Source organism: Carassius auratus, chromosome 28 (assembly GCF_003368295.1).
Source record: "Carassius auratus strain Wakin chromosome 28, ASM336829v1, whole genome shotgun sequence".
Classification (NCBI taxonomy): domain Eukaryota; kingdom Metazoa; phylum Chordata; class Actinopteri; order Cypriniformes; family Cyprinidae; genus Carassius; species Carassius auratus.
Window position 1 is genome coordinate 3,040,093 of NC_039270.1, and position 20,688 is coordinate 3,060,780.

Genomic DNA, 20,688 nt, shown 5'->3' on the forward strand with positions numbered 1-20,688 from the left:
TAGTGCTGGGCGGTAAACCAGTTCATACTGAAAACCGGTGTAAATTTTCGATTCCGGCCTGTTTTTGAACAGTTACTTCTAAAATAGCTTGTCTCAAGCTGCAGCGATACATTTCATTCATTTTGTGCTGTTTTTGCACTCTCATCTGAGTGAACGCTTCCGGTATTTGAGTCCGCGCTTCTACAGCAAATGTGTCCTGTGCATTCATATACGCTGAATACTGCCAAAGATTATGAATTAATAAACTCAAATTAACGAGTTCAGTTAAAGCTCTCTATTTAACTCGTTTTAGAGTTGATAACGAGTTTTGAAGTCAGCAAAAAGCAGCGTCATACACAGGATAAACATGAGCGATCATGTTTACATTAACCCTTATGTCATCACTGTCCCTTCAGAAAACACGTGCACATCCCTAGTCCTCCTCTCATATTATTATATGTAGCTGTTGTTGTCATGCTTAAATATAATAATTCATTTGAAATAACCCAATAAATTATTATTGTTTGGGATTTAAGACAAGCCTGCGGCTGTTCTAAATTTAAGAAGTTATTTACAATGATTTTTAAGAAGATTCTTTTCAAGAATTTGAATTCTTCTTAGGTTTTGTCTTAAGAACAATCTTAAGAAAAAAGATAAGAACATTCTTAAGAAGAATTTTTTGGGGAATACAAAATATTCTGATCTTTTTTTCTTAAGTTAGAAAAAACAGCCATCTGCTGTTAAAATCTTTTTTTCTTAAGTTAGAAAAAACAGCCATCTGCTGTTAAAATCTTTTTTTCTTAAGTTAGAAAAAACAGCCATCTGCTGTTAAAATCTAAGTTCAGAATCGATTCCAGAGAAATTGCAAAAAAAAAAACAAAAAAAAAAACATGTTTGTTGGGTCTAAATGCAGGTGTGTAAAATATCAGTGCAAGATTTGCGTGGCGTGTTTGATGTTGAGTGCAATGTGCAGCATTTATTAGGGGCCATGCCCAAAAGGTGCAAGGAACCTATTGTTTTCGTTCCCGATCTTATTATTAGGGGCCAAGCACAGAAGGTGCGAGGCACCTATTGAAATCATTGGTGTTCTTCTTCTTCCGCAGTCTATGGCAGCCCATATAACCGTTTGCGGGAAAGTTGTGAACTTTGGCACACTGATAGAGGACAGTCTCAACATTAACCAAGCAAATTTGAAGTCTCTAACTCCAACTCTCTAGCGCAAAATTAATTTTCAATTTTCATTATTAAATAATTAATTTCGCTAATTTCCATTGTTCGAAATAACTACTTTTTCGAACTCGTCCTAGACGGTTAATCCGATTTTCACAAAAGTTGGCTCACATCATCTTCACACCACGACCGCAAAAAGTTAAGGTATTCAATTTTAGACGTCTGACAGTTCTCAAATGACACATAAATGGATTCTACAAAAAGCACGCAAAAATGCATGTGAGACAAACTTTGTATGTGTCAATGTCACCTCACACTGACCATGCCACATCAATTTGGTAACAGCGCCACCTATTGATCAAGAATAATAAACCATTTATTAACCATTAATAATTACATTTATAAAAATGCTAATAACTTTTTATTGCATCAGCCTATTGCAAATAAATGGACTCAAAATATTCCCTGGTTTATGCCGACAAAATAGATACCAAATATACCAGAGTAAGCTGAACTTCCTTTCCACCATTTTGATTTATGTTGAAAACCTATTTTTTTTATCTCCTCATCAACCGTTAGTCAAATTTTAACCAAAATCGAGTCACATGATCTTCAGACTGTCCTGACAAAATGTTATGTATTTTGTGTCGATAGCCAAAACCATTTTTGCATACCACAGGGATGAATCTGAGGCATTATGCCAAAATGACACTTGAGGCTGTATCTCTGCAATGCTTTGGCATATTGACAACAGACTTTAGCCCCTTTCACACTGCACGTCGGACCCGCAATATTCCCGTAACATTGCCGGGTCGCCTTCTGTGTGAAAGCAACCACGTCCCGGAATTGATTACCGAATCGAACCCGGGTCGGGGACATAGTAACATTGCGGTAATCGATCCGGAACGAGCGCTGTGTGAACAAAAGCCAGATCTAATTCCGTATCGAAGTGATCGTGCGACTCTTTTACCGGCTGTTTTGAAGGAAGCTGACTCAGAGATCATTTGCTTGCTTCAGTTAAAGTATAACGTGCCAAGCGTTGTCGACTCGTGCATTACACGTCACGCGCTGATGTCACGTGTCATTACGGGATCTTCAAGGGTTGTGTGTGAAAGCACGCACATTTACCGGGTCATCACTGGCAGTGTGAAAGTGCCAAATCTAGCGACCAGGGAACAATTACAGGAACACTTTACCCCTGTATTTGCCGGAATGGCAGTGTGAAAGGGGCTTTTGTGAGTGCCATTGTCACCTAACACAGAACACACCAAAATGATTTGATTACAGCATCCCCTGTTGTTTAAAAGTGGTAAGCCATTTAATCATATGACTAGTGGTTGTATTTATGATTTTTCAGCCATTTCAATTACAATCATCGTAAAATTGCTGTAATTGCTCATTGTTGAATTTGGTGTGATCCTCCATGCCATGCTTAGCTCCTCAACTTTCTGCTTGGCCCCGTAATTGCTGCTTGCAGCTATATTTCTTATTTGTTTTATCTTCATTACAATTCTGGTTGGTTTTATTTTGAATAATTGCATGTAAAGAATAATTTACGTTGTAATGCAAATGCAAAATGTGAATTAATATTCATATTCAGTGTTTGTGCAAAAACTATTAATGCGCATTAATGACAGGGAGGCGCCCTCTTGATCACATTTTTAGTGTATAAACAATACGACGAGTCCTATCTAAACCTGCTCAGCAAGTTTGAAACCCTCATAAGACACTGTCCATATGAAAGACCAAGAGATTGACACCTTTATCTCGACCCCCACAAGCTATACATAACTACCCCCCCCCCCCCCCAAAAAAAACAGACCCCTTCAGCTGAATTGAATTCGGTCTGCTATTTTGACTGTGAGGAACCGTGTGTTTTCATGTTACTGGGCTGAAATGTACCTGCACTCACATCAGCCTTATGCTGTGTTCACACCAAATGCGAATAGAGCGTCTGGCGCGAATGATTTCAATGTTGAGCCAATGCAAAGGCGCGTTTACGCGCGTCTGGAGGTCTTGCTGCGCGAATGGGGCGTTAAGCGCGGCGCGGAAGACGCGAATTTGCCTAATTCGCGTGTCTAGTTCGCGCGAATGACGCGAATTGACGCGCGAATTGCGCGAAACGCGCGTTAAGCGCGAATGGTGCTTTTTGTGCATTTAGCGTTTGACGCGAATTCGCGTCTGCCGCCCGAGTTGAAAAATTTGAACTTTGGCGTCAATTCGCGCTGCGTTAACCAATCAGGAGCCTGCTAGGAGTCACTCATTCAACAGTATGTTCCTGCAGCCTCGGGTTGTGCAGGAATACCCTTCTCCACTCATTCAACAAGGAGGAACGACTGATGTTGTCAGTGAGGAGTCAACCGGAGCTATATGACAAAAGTTCATATTTCTATAGAGACCGGAATAAAAAGGACCTATGTGTATATATATAAAACATATTAATAGATAAATTGAATAAAGGCCAAAGAAACGTTTCATTTTACCCCAAACGAATTATATTTTATCTTGAACCACTAAAGAGACATCAGAGCCAGCGGCAAATGTCAGAAAATCTAGCCGAGGAAAGGCTACTCTCGGCGGATACATGATGACGGAGCTCCCGCTGATCGCATATGGAGCTCATCTCTGAGATCGGCGAAACACATTTTTTAAATAGACGCTGTCATTATAAATAAACCGCATATTTGAGTTTAAAACAACTACATTCTCGCCTGAAATACTTTTAAAACTACATTTCATGACACAATAACAGTAATATTTTGAAAATTATCCGAATAAAAATGGCGGTTGAAAATGCTCCGTGAACTCAGCTGGCAGAAACCCCCCCCATGACGCGAATTCGCGTCTGTTGTGAAGTTAATTTCACGCGCGAATGAAGCGAATTACTCGCGCGAATGAAGCGAATGATCTCAAAATGGTCAAGCGGCAAACTAGGCGCGGTAGACGCGAATTTGACGCTCTATTCGCGTTTGGTGTGAACACAGCATTACTCTTTGTATTCATTATTATTCACAGCCCATATTATTATTTTCACAAGACCATAATAATAGAAAAAAAAGATCAATTGATAATTAATCATTATGTTTATGAAAATCATTGTTATCTGTAAACCTAGCGTTTGAAGAAGGCTTTAAGACCAAGCGGAATCCTCTGTTGGCTGCTCCCACTTCACAGCGAGCGTGACTCGTGCTAACTGTCCTAACATTTAGCAAGGCAGGAAAACATTCAGTCTGCCTGAAGGATGATGTATTTCATTGTAAGTTAAATCTGTTAAATAGAGTGAGAGAGAGAGAGAGAGAGAGAGGAAGAAAAAAGCTCTAGTGTAGGCTATTCTTAAACTTGGATCTCATTAGATTAAAGTACAAATTCAAAAATTTAAAATTCATTGAAAATTATGCATTTTATTAAAATAATATTTTAGTTCAAAACTTTGAGTTCCATTGTTTAAAAAAAAAGTTTCATAGACTTTCAGTTGTTATGCTTTCAAATTCCATGCCATTTGCAATTTTACAGTATTTTCACCTCCAAAACACTTTAAAGTCACAATTCTATAATGATTTACGTAGGCCGATGGCATTTTTTAATGACATTATTATATTTTATATATATATATATATATAAGAATAAATAACATTATTAATTCATAGAAATAATTGAAGCAATTAAAACCTTTTTTTAAAACTTTCAATAGAATTTCAATTCTATTAAACAGACTTTTAAAATCTTAAGTAGTTTATTAGTTAAAAAGTGTAAAATGTCCCAGTGCATGTTAAATAGCCTAAATTAATTTATGTTAACAATATAATTAGAACTAACAATATAATTCGATTTTCTTTTTGAATGAACAATTTGTGTATGAAATGGGACAGCAACCTTTATATCAAACATTTTTAAATCGTCCACAGCTGAGCATCGCAGGAGGCGGATCTGCGCAGAGCGCCCGAAGTGAATCTGATTCACAAAATTATTATCAGATGCAATGAAAGCATCTGCCGAAATGAAAAAAAAAAAAAACCTGGATAGCTTATACATCTGTAAAACGTCTGCTAAAGATCTGGGAATCATCTGCTGTGTACTCTGATAAACGTCTCCGAAGCAGTTTTACATGCATTCTAATAAATATCTATTTGACATCTGACAGGAAAAATCTTAGAGACGTACTTCAGAAGAACAAGCACTCTTAAAAATACATCTTGCACAATACAGACATAAAATGTAAATCTCCGAGATGTACATGTGCAATTAAGTTTGGTAGACCTATATGCTTGCATAGTTGTTTGTATCCAAACATTTTCACACATTTGTGATCATTTTATTATTTAGCCTACTGTTGATTTTCGGTAATAGTGCAAAAAAATTAACTGACCCCGCTATTTTTGGGTTAATAATTCAAAACAGAAAACTAGAATGTAGATTGTTAACTGTATTTATTTACAGAGCGGACCATCAGCGTGCGCTTTCGGAAGTATAAATTGAAGAAGTCTGTGTCCGATGGCCGTTCAGTGGATCGGATCATTCATGCGGAAAATATAACACAGGCTTTACAATCGCAACTTCTTTGTGCTGTTACTCCTTTCAAGCTGAATTTCACAAAATTGGTCAGCTCCCGACAGAATCAGGTGTTTTATTTATGGGGAGTAGAATTATTTATTTATTTCAATGAATGTAATAGATTAGATATCATAATATTCAGACTATAAAATTATACATCAGGTTGGTTTGTATTGGTGACGTAATATGTAAATGATATGCATGCGGCCCGCGAGACTTGCACTTGGACCATAGTGCGGCCTGCTGGAAAAAAAGGTTGAGAAGTTGGTTTTACTGACCAAGATAAACCCCAGGCTGCTGACTTCAACACTCTGCTCACCTCATTTGATCTCAAGCGAGTGTCTACTACAGGGACTCACAAATCAAGCAACCAACTGGACCTCATCTACACAAGTTGTTGCTCCGTGGACAGCTCTTTAGTTGTTCCACTGCACACCTCAGACCACTTCCTCATTACTGCTAACCTAGCACTTACTCCTGAAGCGACACACACTCCAACGCAGGTCACCTTTCAGTGGAACCTACGCTCACTCTCTCCATCTTGCCTTTTTTTTGTGGTTTCATCCTCACTTCCTTCACTCTCTCAGTTTTCAGCTCTGGACACGAACGGTCCTAAGGACACTCTTTGCTCCACTCTAACCTCTTCCTTGGACAAATTTTGTCTGCTGTCGTCTAGACCAGCATGCACCACCCCATCTGCCCCCTGGCTGTCCGAGGTTCTCTGTGAACATCGCTCTAAACTCAGGGCTGCTGAGAGTAAATGGCATAAATCAAGAAACTCTACCGACCTTGGTGTGTATCAGTCTCTCCTCTCTTCCTTCTCTGCAAATGTCTTCATAGCTAAAACATCCTACTACCACAACAAAATTAACAATTTTGTGATGCTCGGACACTCTTTAAAACTTTTTCTTCTCTTCTTAATCCGTCTCCACCTCCTTCGACTCTTACAGCTGACGACTTTGCAGTTTTCTTCACAAATAAGACAAGAACCATCAATTCTCCACAACGTAGACTGAGGACAACTTCACAATGACCAATGCTCTCTCCTCTCCACTCTCAGAGATGGATGTTTCCAAACTCATCCTGTCCAGTCATCCTACTACTTGTCCACTTGATCCGATCCCCACTCACCTCTTTCAAGCGATCTCTTCTTCAGTTATGCCTTCACTTACTCACATTATCAACTCCTCTCTTCACTCTGGAACATTTCCCTCAGCATTTAGGCAGGCTCGGGTAAGCCCACTGCTTAAGAAACCATCTCAAAGTCTACCGCTTCTAGAAAACTACAGACCGGTATCCCTTCTTCCATTCATTGCAAAGAAACTTGAGCGAGCTGTGTTCAACCAGCTCTCTATGTTCCTTGTACAGAACAACCTCCTGGACAGCAAACAATCTGGCTTCAATCTGGTTAAAATTAAATGTCAGCGAAACCCTAACAATACACATTTTTTACAATAGTACTCTCGTTATAAAGTTAGCCTATATGACAGTAGTTATTAATGTTCTGTATTTCTCTTTTGAGCTGCGTGCACTGAAGATGACCAGTAGAGTGAGCATTTGATAGCAGGTTTTTGATCAATGGGATTACACTCATAATTGAATGTAGAATACGATATTAGGACTAATATGCTTGCTATCTGCAAAAGGAGCCCGAATGCAAATGAATGTGTCTGTGCGGCTCTGAATGTGAACTCCTTTTATGGATGCGTTCTTCACAAAACAATGTGCAGAAACATGGCAGCTAAACTCTAAAAATACACTGTGTTTTATTATAATGGTGTTCTCATTATAATAGTATGGGTGTGACATTCCAGTCATATTTATTAATAATAATTTTGTTTGACCCGCTCGTGAAATCATGTGAAATCAGACATTTGAGCGCTCATGTATAGACATAATGGCATAATCAATAACACCCTGCAAATTATTTAAATTAATATACAATTATTTTATAATAAACTTAAAAAAAATTATATTATTATAATAAAAAATGCTATTATTATTATTATTTTAATCTAAACTTTCAGAATTTACAAACTGAAAATTGGCCAGCTTTTATTTTGGCGGGTTGCCAGCAAGTAAGTACATGGATTTCCGGGTTTAGCGCTGCCGTCTGTAGAGCGTCAGTGAATGAAATGTCACAGTTTTGAATTGTGCTTTGACAACGGTAGCGGATAGCCTAGATTTATGTTTTCAGTTTGAAAAAAATCTTGTACAGTAAAGTTTGTAGATCTAAAATGGGAATTGCGCATTAACAGCAGTATGCAAACGTGCCCTCTGAACTTATTTACACAGCACATTTCTTATTTTGGTCATGCGAACCTGCATGCTGCGGTGGTATTACCCATTCTGGTTGTCTACCTACTGTATATAAATGTGTATATAAAATATATACATTTTACTAGGGCTGTGACGGTGATAAAGTGATGCTTAAAAATTTTTACCCAGTTTCCCTATTAAATTAGTAAAAGTAATTAAATCTGAAGCAAAAAATGTAAATTGTATATTTTCAGCTTTTAACAATATACCAAAAATAAATAATTTTACTTTTATTTCAGAGTACATTGAAGAAAAAGAGGAAAATGAAGAATCAAATCATCAAGAGAAGCAACATGCATGTGATCAATGCGGTAAAATGTTTTTATGGGCTTCACTTCTGAAGGAACACTTGAAAGTTCATGCAAAGAAGAAGCCACATTCATGTAATTTGTGTGGTAAGAGTTTTTTGCATCTACAAAGTTTGAAAGTACATCAGAAAATACATACTGGTGTGAGAGAGTACATGTGCTTTGAGTGTGAAAAGACTTTTAGTTCAGTGAGTAGTTTAAAACTGCACGAGAGGATTCACACTGGAGAGAAACCTTACAAGTGTTCACACTGTGACAAGAGATTCAGTCAATCATCAAGTCTGAAAACACATGAGAGGATCCACACTGGAGAGAAACCTTATAAGTGTTCAGACTGTGACAAGAGATTCAGTCGGTTAACACATCTGAAAACACATGAGAGGATTCACACTGGAGAGAAACCTTATAAGTGTTCACATTGTGACAAGAGATTCAGTCGGTTAACAAATCTGAAAAAACATGAGAGTATTCACACGGGAGAGAAACCTTATAAGTGTTCACACTGTGACAAGAGATTCAGTGATTCGACACATCTGAAAACACATGATAGGATCCACACTGGAGAGAAACCTTACAAGTGTTCACACTGTGACAAGAGATTCAGTGATTCGACAAATCTGAAAACACATGAGAGGATCCACACTAGAGAGAAACCTTACAAGTGTTCACACTGTGACAAGAGATTCAGTGATTCGACAAATCTGAAAACACATGAGAGGATCCACACTAGAGAGAAACCTTACAAGTGTTCACACTGTGTCAAGAGATTCAGTGATTCGACACATCTGAAAACACATGAGAGGATCCACACTGGAGAGAAACCTTATAAGTGTTCACACTGTGACAAGAGATTCTGTGATTCGACACATCTGAAAACACATGAGAGGATCCACACTGGAGAGAAACCTTACAAGTGTTCACACTGTGACTGGAGATGCAGTCGTTCAGGAAATCTGAAAACACATGAGAGAATTCACACTGGAGAGAAACCTTACAAGTGTTCACACTGTGACATGCAATTCATTCAGTCAACAGAGCTGAAAACACATGAGAGGATCCACACTGGAGAGAAACCTTACAAGTGTTCACACTGTGACAAGAGATGCAATAGTATAGGAAATCTGAAAAGACATGAGAGGATTCACACTGGAGAGAAACCTTACAAGTGTTCACACTGTGACAAGAAATTCAGTGTTACATCGAGTCTGAAAAGACATGAGAGGATCCACACTGGATAGAAAGCACATCAACGCAATGGACAAGGGAAGTGTTCCATTAAAGCTGCGGTAGGTAACTTTTGACGCTCTAGCGGTTAATAAACAGAACTGCTAGCGTCTTGCGGAAGAACATCGTAGCCGGAACTACTTCTCTCTGTTTATGTCTATAAAGAGTCACATAGGTACTGGGTTACTCCGCCGCGGTGCCCCCGAAGCAATCTAAAATAGTCTGAATATAAACACTTATTATAGGTGCACCCTAGTGATTCAGGACAAGCTAAAAACTCGGTTTGGAAAATGGATTCATGGTGTACTCGTTTATTATATACATCTTTCTACATTTTGAACACAAACAAAGTTACGAACCGCAGCTCTGATTGGTTGTTTCTTACCGGGAGCTGATGAATTTCTGCAAATGGCAATAGGACCACTGGGAGGCGCCAGAGGAGCTTGATTTTTTCACAGATTATCTGTCTCATATTCTACTGTCAGGACATAATGACAGGTTTAACAAATATGTAAAAAATATATTTTTACAAAAGTTACCTACTGCAGCTTTAAGTCATCGGTTATACACAGTCATACAAAAACAATCACAGTAAGGCCCCGTACACGCGGAGACACATTTAGTTGTATATGTAAATATTTTGTATGGAATATGTGTTTCGTCCAGACGGATCCAGCATTTTGGGAGAGTGAATTCACATTTTTTGTAAAACCGGGTCCCAGAGTGGATAAATCTGATATATGCCAATCCATATATTTTGTTAAACAATGATGTCATCAACCCACTTCTCTACTATAGTCAGACACCGCTACGTCATGTAACACCAACAACAATGGAGGACTACATGTTTGTGTTCATGCTGCAGAAGCTACTGAGCCTATTAGCTTGACTAAACTTACTAGTTGCACGATATTGGGGAAAAAAACTCACATTGCGATAATTTTTCTCTGCAATGTATATTGCAATATAGAAAAAAAATCACCAGATGATTTGAACAGCTCTATTTGGGAAAAAAAAAATTATGATTGGGGTGATTTTGTAGGTGAATAAATCGGCTAAGAAAATTAAAACAGATAAATATGATTGAAAAATGGATCGTAAAAATGAAATAAAAAAGTGCTTTATATTCTTCAGTCCAACTGTTACTGTCTGTTACGTTAAGTCTAATACATTACTGCTGCGTTACATTGCTGACAGAATGCAGTGTTTATAATCTAGAGATTGTAAAGAGTATGTAGCTGTTGGGAACTCAGAAACGAAGACCAGGAGACTCTTGGGTAATCTTCAGCAGGATTCTTTATTGAGAACGCTCTGCGTGGCGCTGCAGTCATCAACAGTCTAAATTGTCCTTAAGACATTGTAGATTATATACATTCAAGTGGGAGGGATCCATACAGTAGAGGTGGAGACCATTTTAACAAAGCATGCAAATGCAATCAGGAAAGTACCAGACACTGGCATCTTCCCAGCCTTGATCTTATCAGCATAACAGTGTCATTTAAATACAGAGGTGCCTGACAGTACTCTGATACCTGCACATTATCATAGAGACAAAAGGCACAGCTGTGCCTTGAGCTTCAAGGAAGAACACAAAGACAACAGGTTAATGTCTCAGACACTTGATTTTCCTGATTTGAGCTTCTTGGATGTCAACTTTATTACCCCAAAAAGTCTACTATTATATTGGAACCTAGACTTAACATTTTCTAAATTTCTAATCCCACAGTAGCACATGCACTGTCACGTCAAGTGCCAGTGGATTACAGACCTGATGCAACAGAGAGCGTCACGGGACAAGACTTGTGTGTGTGCAGGTTGCAGGAAAATAAAAAAAGAAGTATCTAAACATAAAAAATCTAAAACAAATAAACTGTTATTCATCTATTGCACAAAAGTAAAATGAACTCGTATAAGCACAAAGTAAATGAGAAAATTCTGCATAGATATTAAATTTGTGCATGTCCGCTTATTTTAGACATGTGTTTACATGTTTCTGTTTATTCCATACATCAAGATATTCACATCCAGTCTTTTCTAGTTGTTAAATAAACTTCCCGACTACAAACATGTCAAGTTTCAAAGCTCTCAGAGCTTGTGTGATTGATCTGCATTAGTTTATATGCCTTAACTCCCATACGGACAGACTATATTTTAGTCCTTTATTGGTTTTGGGGTGTATAACAATATCTGTTAATTTAACAATCTTAGCAGTAAAATATTTTTTGCCAAGAATCCATTTCATATATGGGAGACCTTAGAGATGAGGAAAAACATTGTTGGGTTTAGTTCTACCTCCGGTAGGGGTATCTCGAAAACTAAAGCACTTTTTGACCATTTGTCACTAGCCTTTACAGTGTCTACACCATATGCCAGCGGCGCAACAAAATGCAATACAACCCATTATAATCAGTGATGCTGTTTACAGTAAATGTGGCGCGACGTGACAAATCGCAGAGAGTATATCAGTTCAAGCAAACGCACAAAACCTGATTCATATTTATAAATCCAGCAGCACATTAACCTTTAGTAATCCTTGGTGTATTTTATAGTTTTTTAATGAAGATAAAAGCAACTTTGTCCGAACCATGGCATGGATTTTTCATGAGGTTTTGAGACTGACCTACTTTCCATTGCAAGAATTTCTCAGTGTGGTTCAATAAAGTAATTCTGAGTCTGATTCTGATATTTAAACAGACAGTGTTTATGATGCTAGGTTAGTTTATTTTTTTAATATTTTTCATTAATCTTCCATGCATCACTTTTATTATGCAATTAGAGGCTACTTTTTATGTCTTTATCTTGATGCATGGTTTTATTTAAAGGGGGGGGGGGGGGGGGGTGAAATGCTCGTTTTCACTCAATATCCTGTTAATCTTGAGTACCTATAGAGTAGTACTGCATCCTTCATAACCCCAAAAAGTCTTTAGTTTTATTATATTCATAAGAGAAAGATAGTCTGTACCGATTTTTCCCGGAAAAACACGAGCGTCTGTAGGCGTGACGTGTGGGCGGAGCTAAAGAATCACGAGCGCCAGTAAGCTTTTGCATTGATAGCGTTTGGAAGCTGTGACATTACGTGAGGACAAAACCAACCAAAACAAACCATGGCTAACAGTCAGATTCAGTGTATATTTATGATCCAGAATCAGATACAGAGGCTGAAATTTAACAAGAGCAGCATCAGCAACGACATCTCTGTGTGGTATGTATTGAAACTGTATATTTTTGCTTAGCGGTTTTGGAAAATGACTAAGTTCCACTTTCCCGTCTTTTTTTTTTTTTCGTTTGGATTGCATCATCCTTAAGAAATAAACTATGTGCGAATCTGTCGTCAAACTGGGCCTTGTTTGTTAAACAAGGTCCCTTAATGCTGTTTCTCTTTTGGTAATCTGTGCAGGGTTGTCTTGCCCTGGCAACCAAAAACACACTCCTTTTGTGACATTTTGCGACGCTCTCGCTCTGATCAGTGTGCTCAGCCTCTCAGTGCTTTTTTGAAACTTTGTCCATGTTTAGCATGGGAATCTAACTCTTTAACAGTGTAAAAAAAACTCAGTATGCATGAAATAGCATTTCACCCCCCCCCCCCCCCCCCTTTAAAAAGGAGCTTTACACACAACCAGAGCTAATGATAATGACACTGTATTGTCATACATTTATCTAGTCTTGATTTGGGTTTTTACAGTGGTTTTAAAAGGGTTGTAAATCCAGTTCAAGTAAATATTAGCACGCGATAGTCAATTTTTGTCAGGTAATTTCACAACAACAAAAATGTGGCTAGTAAAATTGCTGTGTGGCTTGTAACTTGGCTACATTGGCTAGTGAGCAAAAAAGTTAATGTAAAGCCCTGGGCCCGTATTAATAAAGATTCTAAGAATCCTCTCAGAAAACTCTTAATTTAGCTTAAAAACTTTTACGTAGGAGTCTTAGCTTAAGAGCAATTAGGGAACGATCTGAGAGCGACTCTTGAGTAAGGTAAAGACAAAAACTTTCATCTTAGTGAGGAGGTGGGGTTGACCCCGTTGCTATGTATGACACAATCTTTTGAAGACTGTGATTGGTTGGTTGTCCAAGAAGGGAAAAAAAGTTCTTTTAATTCTAATTCTCACTTTGAATTTACATGAGTCATTTTTCCTATTTGACCGTTGACTCTCTCTCTCTCACACACACACACACACACACACTATATGTGTGTATATAAATCCTTTTTTTTTTATTTACCATGCTTTTAATTTCCTATAAGGTATTAGATTGGCTTAGAATGATAAAATTGTTCCACTCTGTCCAATTACAGTGATTGCTGTCCTATTTAAGTGGTGGTTTGAATGTTGGTTTTAATGTATCAAACATGGAATCAAAACTAAGAATGCGAGAAAGCCAAACAGTGTTTACTGTTAGCCCAGTTAGTGGATGAACACAGGGCCATTCTTAAAGGAATATTCGGGCCGGGTGTCACAGCACGGGACAAGAAGCAGACATGGGAGCGTATAGCACAAACTATTAACGTTCATTCCCCTTGCTTGTGCACACATATAAGCTTGCTATATTCATAAATGCAGTTTTTTGAGCCTGCAAGGTGGGAATGTCCAGTGGAAACGAAATGAATTGCGACACATAAAGATGTTCTGAAAGTGTTGTAATTGTTTGTGTGATCACTCTGCTTACAGAAGGTTGTGACCAAATCATCACTATTGCATTGTTGCATTTTCCCAGTTGCCAAATATCGTAATGCAGTGATTACTTTAATTTCTGTCGCTATGGCATTTCTGCGCTGTGTTGGAGATGTTAGCACGTCTCTAATGAGATCAGTCACAAACATGATCCCTGCACGATCTAATCTACAGCTTCTTATTAACTCACTGTCATCCATTGTCTGCAACACATTTCTTCTGCCTCTTCGTCTTTCTACCATTTTATCCTCTGCTAAAGAAACTCTTAAAAGCCTCTTAAAAGTCCTCGTCCGTGCTCCTAACAAGTTTGACCTTAAGATGCTTTCTGAATTACTTTTTTCTTTACTATGATTTTTTCTTTAATTTTAAGAGTAAACGTCCACATTTCTAAGAATTTTCTTAGAATTTAGTCACTAGGAGCTACTTTTTGCATTAAGAATCTTTATGAATATGGGCCCTGATAGTTAGACTTATAAAACTCGCAGGAAGCTCATAAGAAACACAATTATATAATTTATAACATGAAACAAAATTATATACATCAAAGACAATTGTGAAATTGTTCTTTGAGGAGTAACTACATATTTGTGTTGATCTGAATCTCACAGTTGAATTTGCTAGTTTTGAAGATTAACTTTATTATAAAAACCTTTGGATAATGTATATTTTAATCTTTCATCTTTGTATCTTTGACTTACAGACTATGTTGACATGATTTAATGTTCAAAAAACATTATTTTTAAAATACTGTACATTATTGTAGGTACTCTATGCCCCGCCTCTTTCAAACGCTTAATTTTCTACAAAGTCCCTCCTTCCAACAAGCCCAGTCTGCTCCATGCAACAAGCCCAGTCTGCTTTGCAACTGAGCAAGTGCAATGTGATTGGCCGAACACCGCAAGCCCACCGCCCCTTTCCATAATGGCAAGCTTCCTCTTTCAAAATAAATGTAATGACAGTTAATAATGTCTTTAGTTTTACGATCAGTTCAAGCCCGAAAGAGGACCAGAGTGGGGTGACAGACACAGTGTTGAAGCTCATATGTGTTTGCAGTACACAAGCCATAGACGGATAAGACAGCTGACTCAACTGTTTGACTCTCTCTCTCTCTCTCTCTCTCACACACACACACACACAGTGCGACACAGTTGAACAGTCAATAGCAAATACTTAAACTAATGACAAAACATACTTACAGTAGCTGATTCAGAAGCATTTCGACACAGCATTCAACTTACGGTAATCTACACAGAATCGGACTGAGCCGTCCGTTTTCTGAACTAAAACGATCGGGCTCGCCCAGTTACTATTAGATTCTTCTATTACCCCCATGTCAAGCATAGTGCCTAATTCAGCCTGAACTACTTTTTTCTTGTGCTCAGGTAAACGATACGGCCGGCTACGAACTACCACGCCTGGCCCGGTATCGATATGGTGCTGAATCAGGTTAGTACGGCCCGGTAGGGGCGAGAAGACGTCGGCAAACTCTGCCTGCAATTTCGTTAAATCAGTGAGTTGGGACGGCGAGAGGTGATCTCCACCTGGAGCCAGGGCGAGGGATTGTGGTTTGATATTCGCCTCTGGCCCGAGATCATCCTCTCCGCAATCACCGTTGCCAACATCACTGATTCCGCCTCATTCCATTTTTTAAGGAGATTGATGTGGTAGATCTGACCGGACCCGATCCTATCGGACCGTATTACCTCATAATTGAGATCTCAGACCTGTCGTGCGAGCTCAAACGGTCCCTGCCACTTAGCCATTAATTTGGAGCTTGACGTTGGGAGTAATACAAGTACTTTCTCTCCCGGTGCAAATTTGTGTAACCTAGTTCCCCTGTTATACAGCTGGCGGTCCTGGGCTTGTAACAAATTCTCCATTGATAGCCGCCCCAATGTGTGGAGTTTTGTTCTCAAGTCCAGCACATACTGAATTTCGTTTTTGCCCTGAGATGGTCCATCCTCCCAAGTTTCTCTCAGTACGTCGAGCACTCCCCGGGGCTGGCGTCCATAGAGAAGCTCGAAGGGGGAATACCCCGTGGAGGCTTGCGGGACCTCTCGCACAGCGAATAACAAGGGCTCTAGCCACCTATCCCAATTTTTGGCATCTTCGTGAACGAACTTACATATCATGGATTTAAGTGTGCGATTAAATCATTTGAAAAGGCCATCGGTTTGTGGGTGATAGACGCTAGTTCGAATCGATTTAATGGCCAACAATCCGTACAGTTCGCGTAGTGTACGTGACATAAATGCCGTGCCCTGATCGGTGAGGATTTCTTTTGGGTCCCCCACCCGGGAGATAAGACGAAACAGGGCATCCGCAACACTTTTAGCGGAAATGTTGCGGAGGGCCACCGCTTCAGGGTATTGCGTTGCATAATCAACTATGACTAATGCAAAGCGATGTCCTCGTGCCGATCATTCTAATGGCCCGATGAGGTCCATACCAATTCTCTCGAAGGGGACCTGCATTAAGGGAAGAGGGCGCAAAGGTACTTTGGGGGCGGTCGGTGGGTTTACCAACTGACATTCCGGACAAGACGCGCACCACCTACGCACGTTGTCATGAAAGCCAGGCCAAAAGAAATGGGCCATGAGGCGATTTAGTGTTGTGGCCTGTCCCAAATGGCCCGTCATAGGATTAGAATGAGCAGCCTGGAAAAAAATTTCCCTGCGGCCCTTTGGAATTAACAACTGGGTCTTTTAAAATGGCAAAATACGGATAGGAGAGCGGGAGGGCAGGTTGGAGAGACTGGCCATCGATGGCGCGGACCTGTTGAAACGCATGCTTTAGTGACTCATCTTGAGACTGCTCCAGAGAAAAGTCATCGTCAGATTTCGTTCGTTTCCCCTGAAGCAGACCCCCGCGGCCCTGGCTCAGTTTGTCCGACCTGTACCCGGGTGGTCTCCTTCCGTGCCTTATTTCCCCAAGAGGCATCCGCACATAACGACCCCAATAACACCGTAAAAACTGGCCAATTCGTTCCCAAAATTATCTGATGCCGGAGGTGGGGACTAACCGCCACCTCTACACTATGCTTTGTGTCCCCGGAATTTAATGCTAATTGGGACAACCGGATACTCCACCACATCCCCATGTCCGCAAGCGGCGTGGCGGCCGGACTTTGCATGGTGGCGGCGACGGTCCTACTTCCTCCCGGGTTTCAGCACCAGTGTAGCAAAGTTCGTGGGATGGAAGGAAGAGGACAAAGGGGTCGGCTGGACTGCTGACAGATTTATTATAAACAAAAAGAACTAAAAAGTACAAACACCCAAACAGTGACTCTTATTCTGACACTTCAACACTACTTCCGTTTCACTCTTTCCGATTTCTGTTTCCGGCTCACGACAGCAGTCCGTCTGTCTCTTGCTTGCTTCCGTCTCTCCTGGCATTTTATACTCTCTCCACGCCAATTACTAGAACAAGAAACAGGTGATGATAATTTTTGCCCAAACCACTCACTTACCGCTGTTCTCCTGATTCTCTCTCCCGCTGCAGACTTCGCTAAACCACGCCCCGCCTGCCACAATTGGTATGGGCGATAACCGTGATATTCAAAGGAACAATTATCGATATGTGTTAATTTTGTTTGTGATGATATACCGGTAATAGCGATAATCACAATATTTAAAAAATAACAGTTCTCTCATGATGACACCACACCACATGTAAATATTCCAGCTTCACTACCTGTTTGAGCTCCCAGGTGGCAGTATTGTGCCTTAACACTGACACCTGTCATAAAAGAAGATGACGCAGGACTCGCAGCCACTGTGAGGAGAAATTGTGTTCATCAGAGTAAGTTGCCATTCATTTAGGTTCATGAAACGTTCATCCATAAAATGCTTTGCTGTTCTATTGTAAGTAATCTGAAAGATTCCTAAATTCATCTACTTACAGATGGAAACACAAAACATCTCCCTGACTGCTTCGACACTAACTGCGGTTAGTGAAACCACGCCTTGTTTCTTTGCTTAAGCATTTGGACGTCATTACACAAATATTTTCATATAGTAATATATCTCGCCCCCTTGGAATTATAAGGTTCTATCTGCATTCCAAGTAGTTTTGAGATATTGAAAAAGTTTTTGCATTCCATTCGACTGTGTAGATAGAACCTTATTGTTTTTTAAATAAAAATCCAATAATGTATACAACATAAAAAATCTATCATATTATGTAAATATGTAGTCACTGAATAACAATATGGGAATAACTCAATTTTGACAAAAATGTCAAATAGAACCTTATAATTCCAAGGGGACGGTCTACCATATTTTTCGGACTATAAGTCGCACCTCAGTATAAGTCGCATCAGTCCAAAAATACGTCATGATGAGGACAAAAATATATATAAGTCACACCGGACTATAAGTCGCATTTATTTAGAACCAAGAACCAAGAGAAAACATTACCGTCTACAGCCGTGAGAGGGCGCTCTATGTCTTTAGTGTATACTACAGAAGCTCTGAGCAGCATATTTGGTGCCTAAACTAATTTACCTAACATTGTTCGGGAGTCAGACACACTCTTGCAGTTTAAATCTAGATTAAAGACCCATCTCTTTAATCTGGTTTACACATAACATACTAATATCCTTTTAATATCCAAATCCGTTAAAGGATTTTTAGGCTGCATTAATTAGGTAAACCGGAACCGGAAACACTTCCCATAACACTATATGTACTTGCTTCATCATTAGAAGAATGGCATCTACGCTAATATTTGTCTGTTTCTCTCTTGTTCCGAGGTCACCGTAGCCACCAGATCCAGTCTGTATCCAGATCAGAGGGTCACTGCAGTCGCCCGGATCCAGTATGTATCCAGACCAGATGGTGGATCAGCACCTAGAAAGGACCTCTACAGCCCTGAAAGACAGCAGAGACCAGGACAACTAGAGCCCCGGATACAGATCCCCTGTAAAGACCTTGTCTCAGATGACCACCAGGACAAGACCACAGGAAACAGATGATTCTTCTGCACAATCTGACTTTGCTGCAGCCTGGAATTAAACTACTGGTTTCGTCTGGTCAGAGGAGAACTGGCCCCCCAACTGAGCCTGGTTTCTCCCAAGGTTTTTTTTCTCCATTCTTTCATCGATGGAGTTTCGGTTCCTTGCCGCTGTCGCCTCTGGCTTGCTTAGTTGGGCACACTTCATTTACAGCGATATCGTTGACTTGATTGCAAATAAATGCACAGACACTGTTTAAACTGAACAGAGATGACATCACTGCATTCAATGATGACCTGCCATAAAATGTCATTTTACATTATTGACACACTGTTTTCCTAATGAATGTTGTTCAGTTGCTTTGACGCAATGTATTTTGTTTAAAGCGCTATATAAATAAAGGTGACTTTATTTGGCATAGTGATGTAGAGATGTGGGGGTGTGTTTGAATGAGCCTCTTTGGGGGTATGGTAGAGTCTTAACTTTTATAAAGAATTTATTTTTGGATTTTAGACTTTAGTCTTTGCAACTTTACAGATCTTCTTCATGCACCAAGAGCTTGTAACACTCCAAAAAAGAAAGGAAAAATGTAAATGTTAGAATGGAAACATTAAATGACCGACAGCTGTTATCCAGTGATATTTTTTCAAATATGGCCACTTTGACAGTGAGAGAAAGATGTGTAAATTGTCTGCATTTGGAATGGAATGTCCGCCCACTGCATGCCATAAGACTGAGATGGAGAATGCATTACTCTTGTGAAGCAGATGCATGCAATTGACGGGGACTACAAACTATCTACTACAAACTCATCTAACATACATTTTGTTGAAAAAAAGTGTCCCTTATTATTTGCTGCACCATCTATATCATTCAACCGCTGTAATTAATTAGGGCAAAGAAATAAACATTTTACTTCTATTCAGCTAACAGCAAGAATGCAGAGACTCCTAAAAGGGGGGCAGAACCTGCACCAGCACCACTGACAGATGAAAAGGAGATGGTCACAATACCAATATTAAAATTTACCAGGTTTTGATATATTCACATTGAGCAATCTGAGTAAAAAAGTGACCATTTATAGTATTGCATGTTGGCCATTACATTGATATGCACAGTCTTGTTTATAAAAAATTACAATTTAAATGGAGTGAGTTCTGTAGAGATTTAGTGACTAGATATAGTATTGCACAATTGACATATGTGTATTATTGCACATGTATTACTGCACCATTTCAACTGACATTATTAAGTGCAAGTTCTGATAAATAAAGGGTACGGACAGTGGTATTGCAGATTGACATACTGCATATTGTACAATATTGTATAATGCATGTTGTATAGCAACAGTATAGACAGAAAACATTTAAATGAAATAAGTGACTGTAGTTAAAAGAATAACGTGGTTGTAATAGTACTTGGCATTTGTGCATTTATGATTTTAAAGTACTGATAGCAACTGGAAAGAAACTGTTCTGTAAGTGAGTTGATTTTGCTCTTAAGGATCTGTCCCACC

At 39.3% G+C, this 20,688-nt stretch overlaps 1 protein-coding gene across 2 annotated transcripts in view; it reads left to right on the forward strand.

Annotated features, from left to right (window-relative positions):
• LOC113047422 (zinc finger protein 721-like) overlaps positions 1-20,688 on the forward strand; it is a 153,083-nt gene that overhangs the window by 62,756 nt on the left and 69,639 nt on the right. Inside the window, exons 2-4 of one of the 2 annotated variants that reach the window (XR_003276249.1) lie at positions 8,259-9,613; positions 17,903-18,019; positions 18,122-18,544. Coding sequence is in view for 1 of the 2 variants with exons in the window: in XM_026208768.1 (XP_026064553.1) it covers positions 8,524-9,520 (997 nt within the window). In the remaining variant the exon portion in view is untranslated. Of the gene's footprint in view, positions 1-8,258; positions 9,614-17,902; positions 18,020-18,121; positions 18,545-20,688 lie in introns of those variants that run through there. The other variant, XM_026208768.1, reaches the window with a different exon arrangement.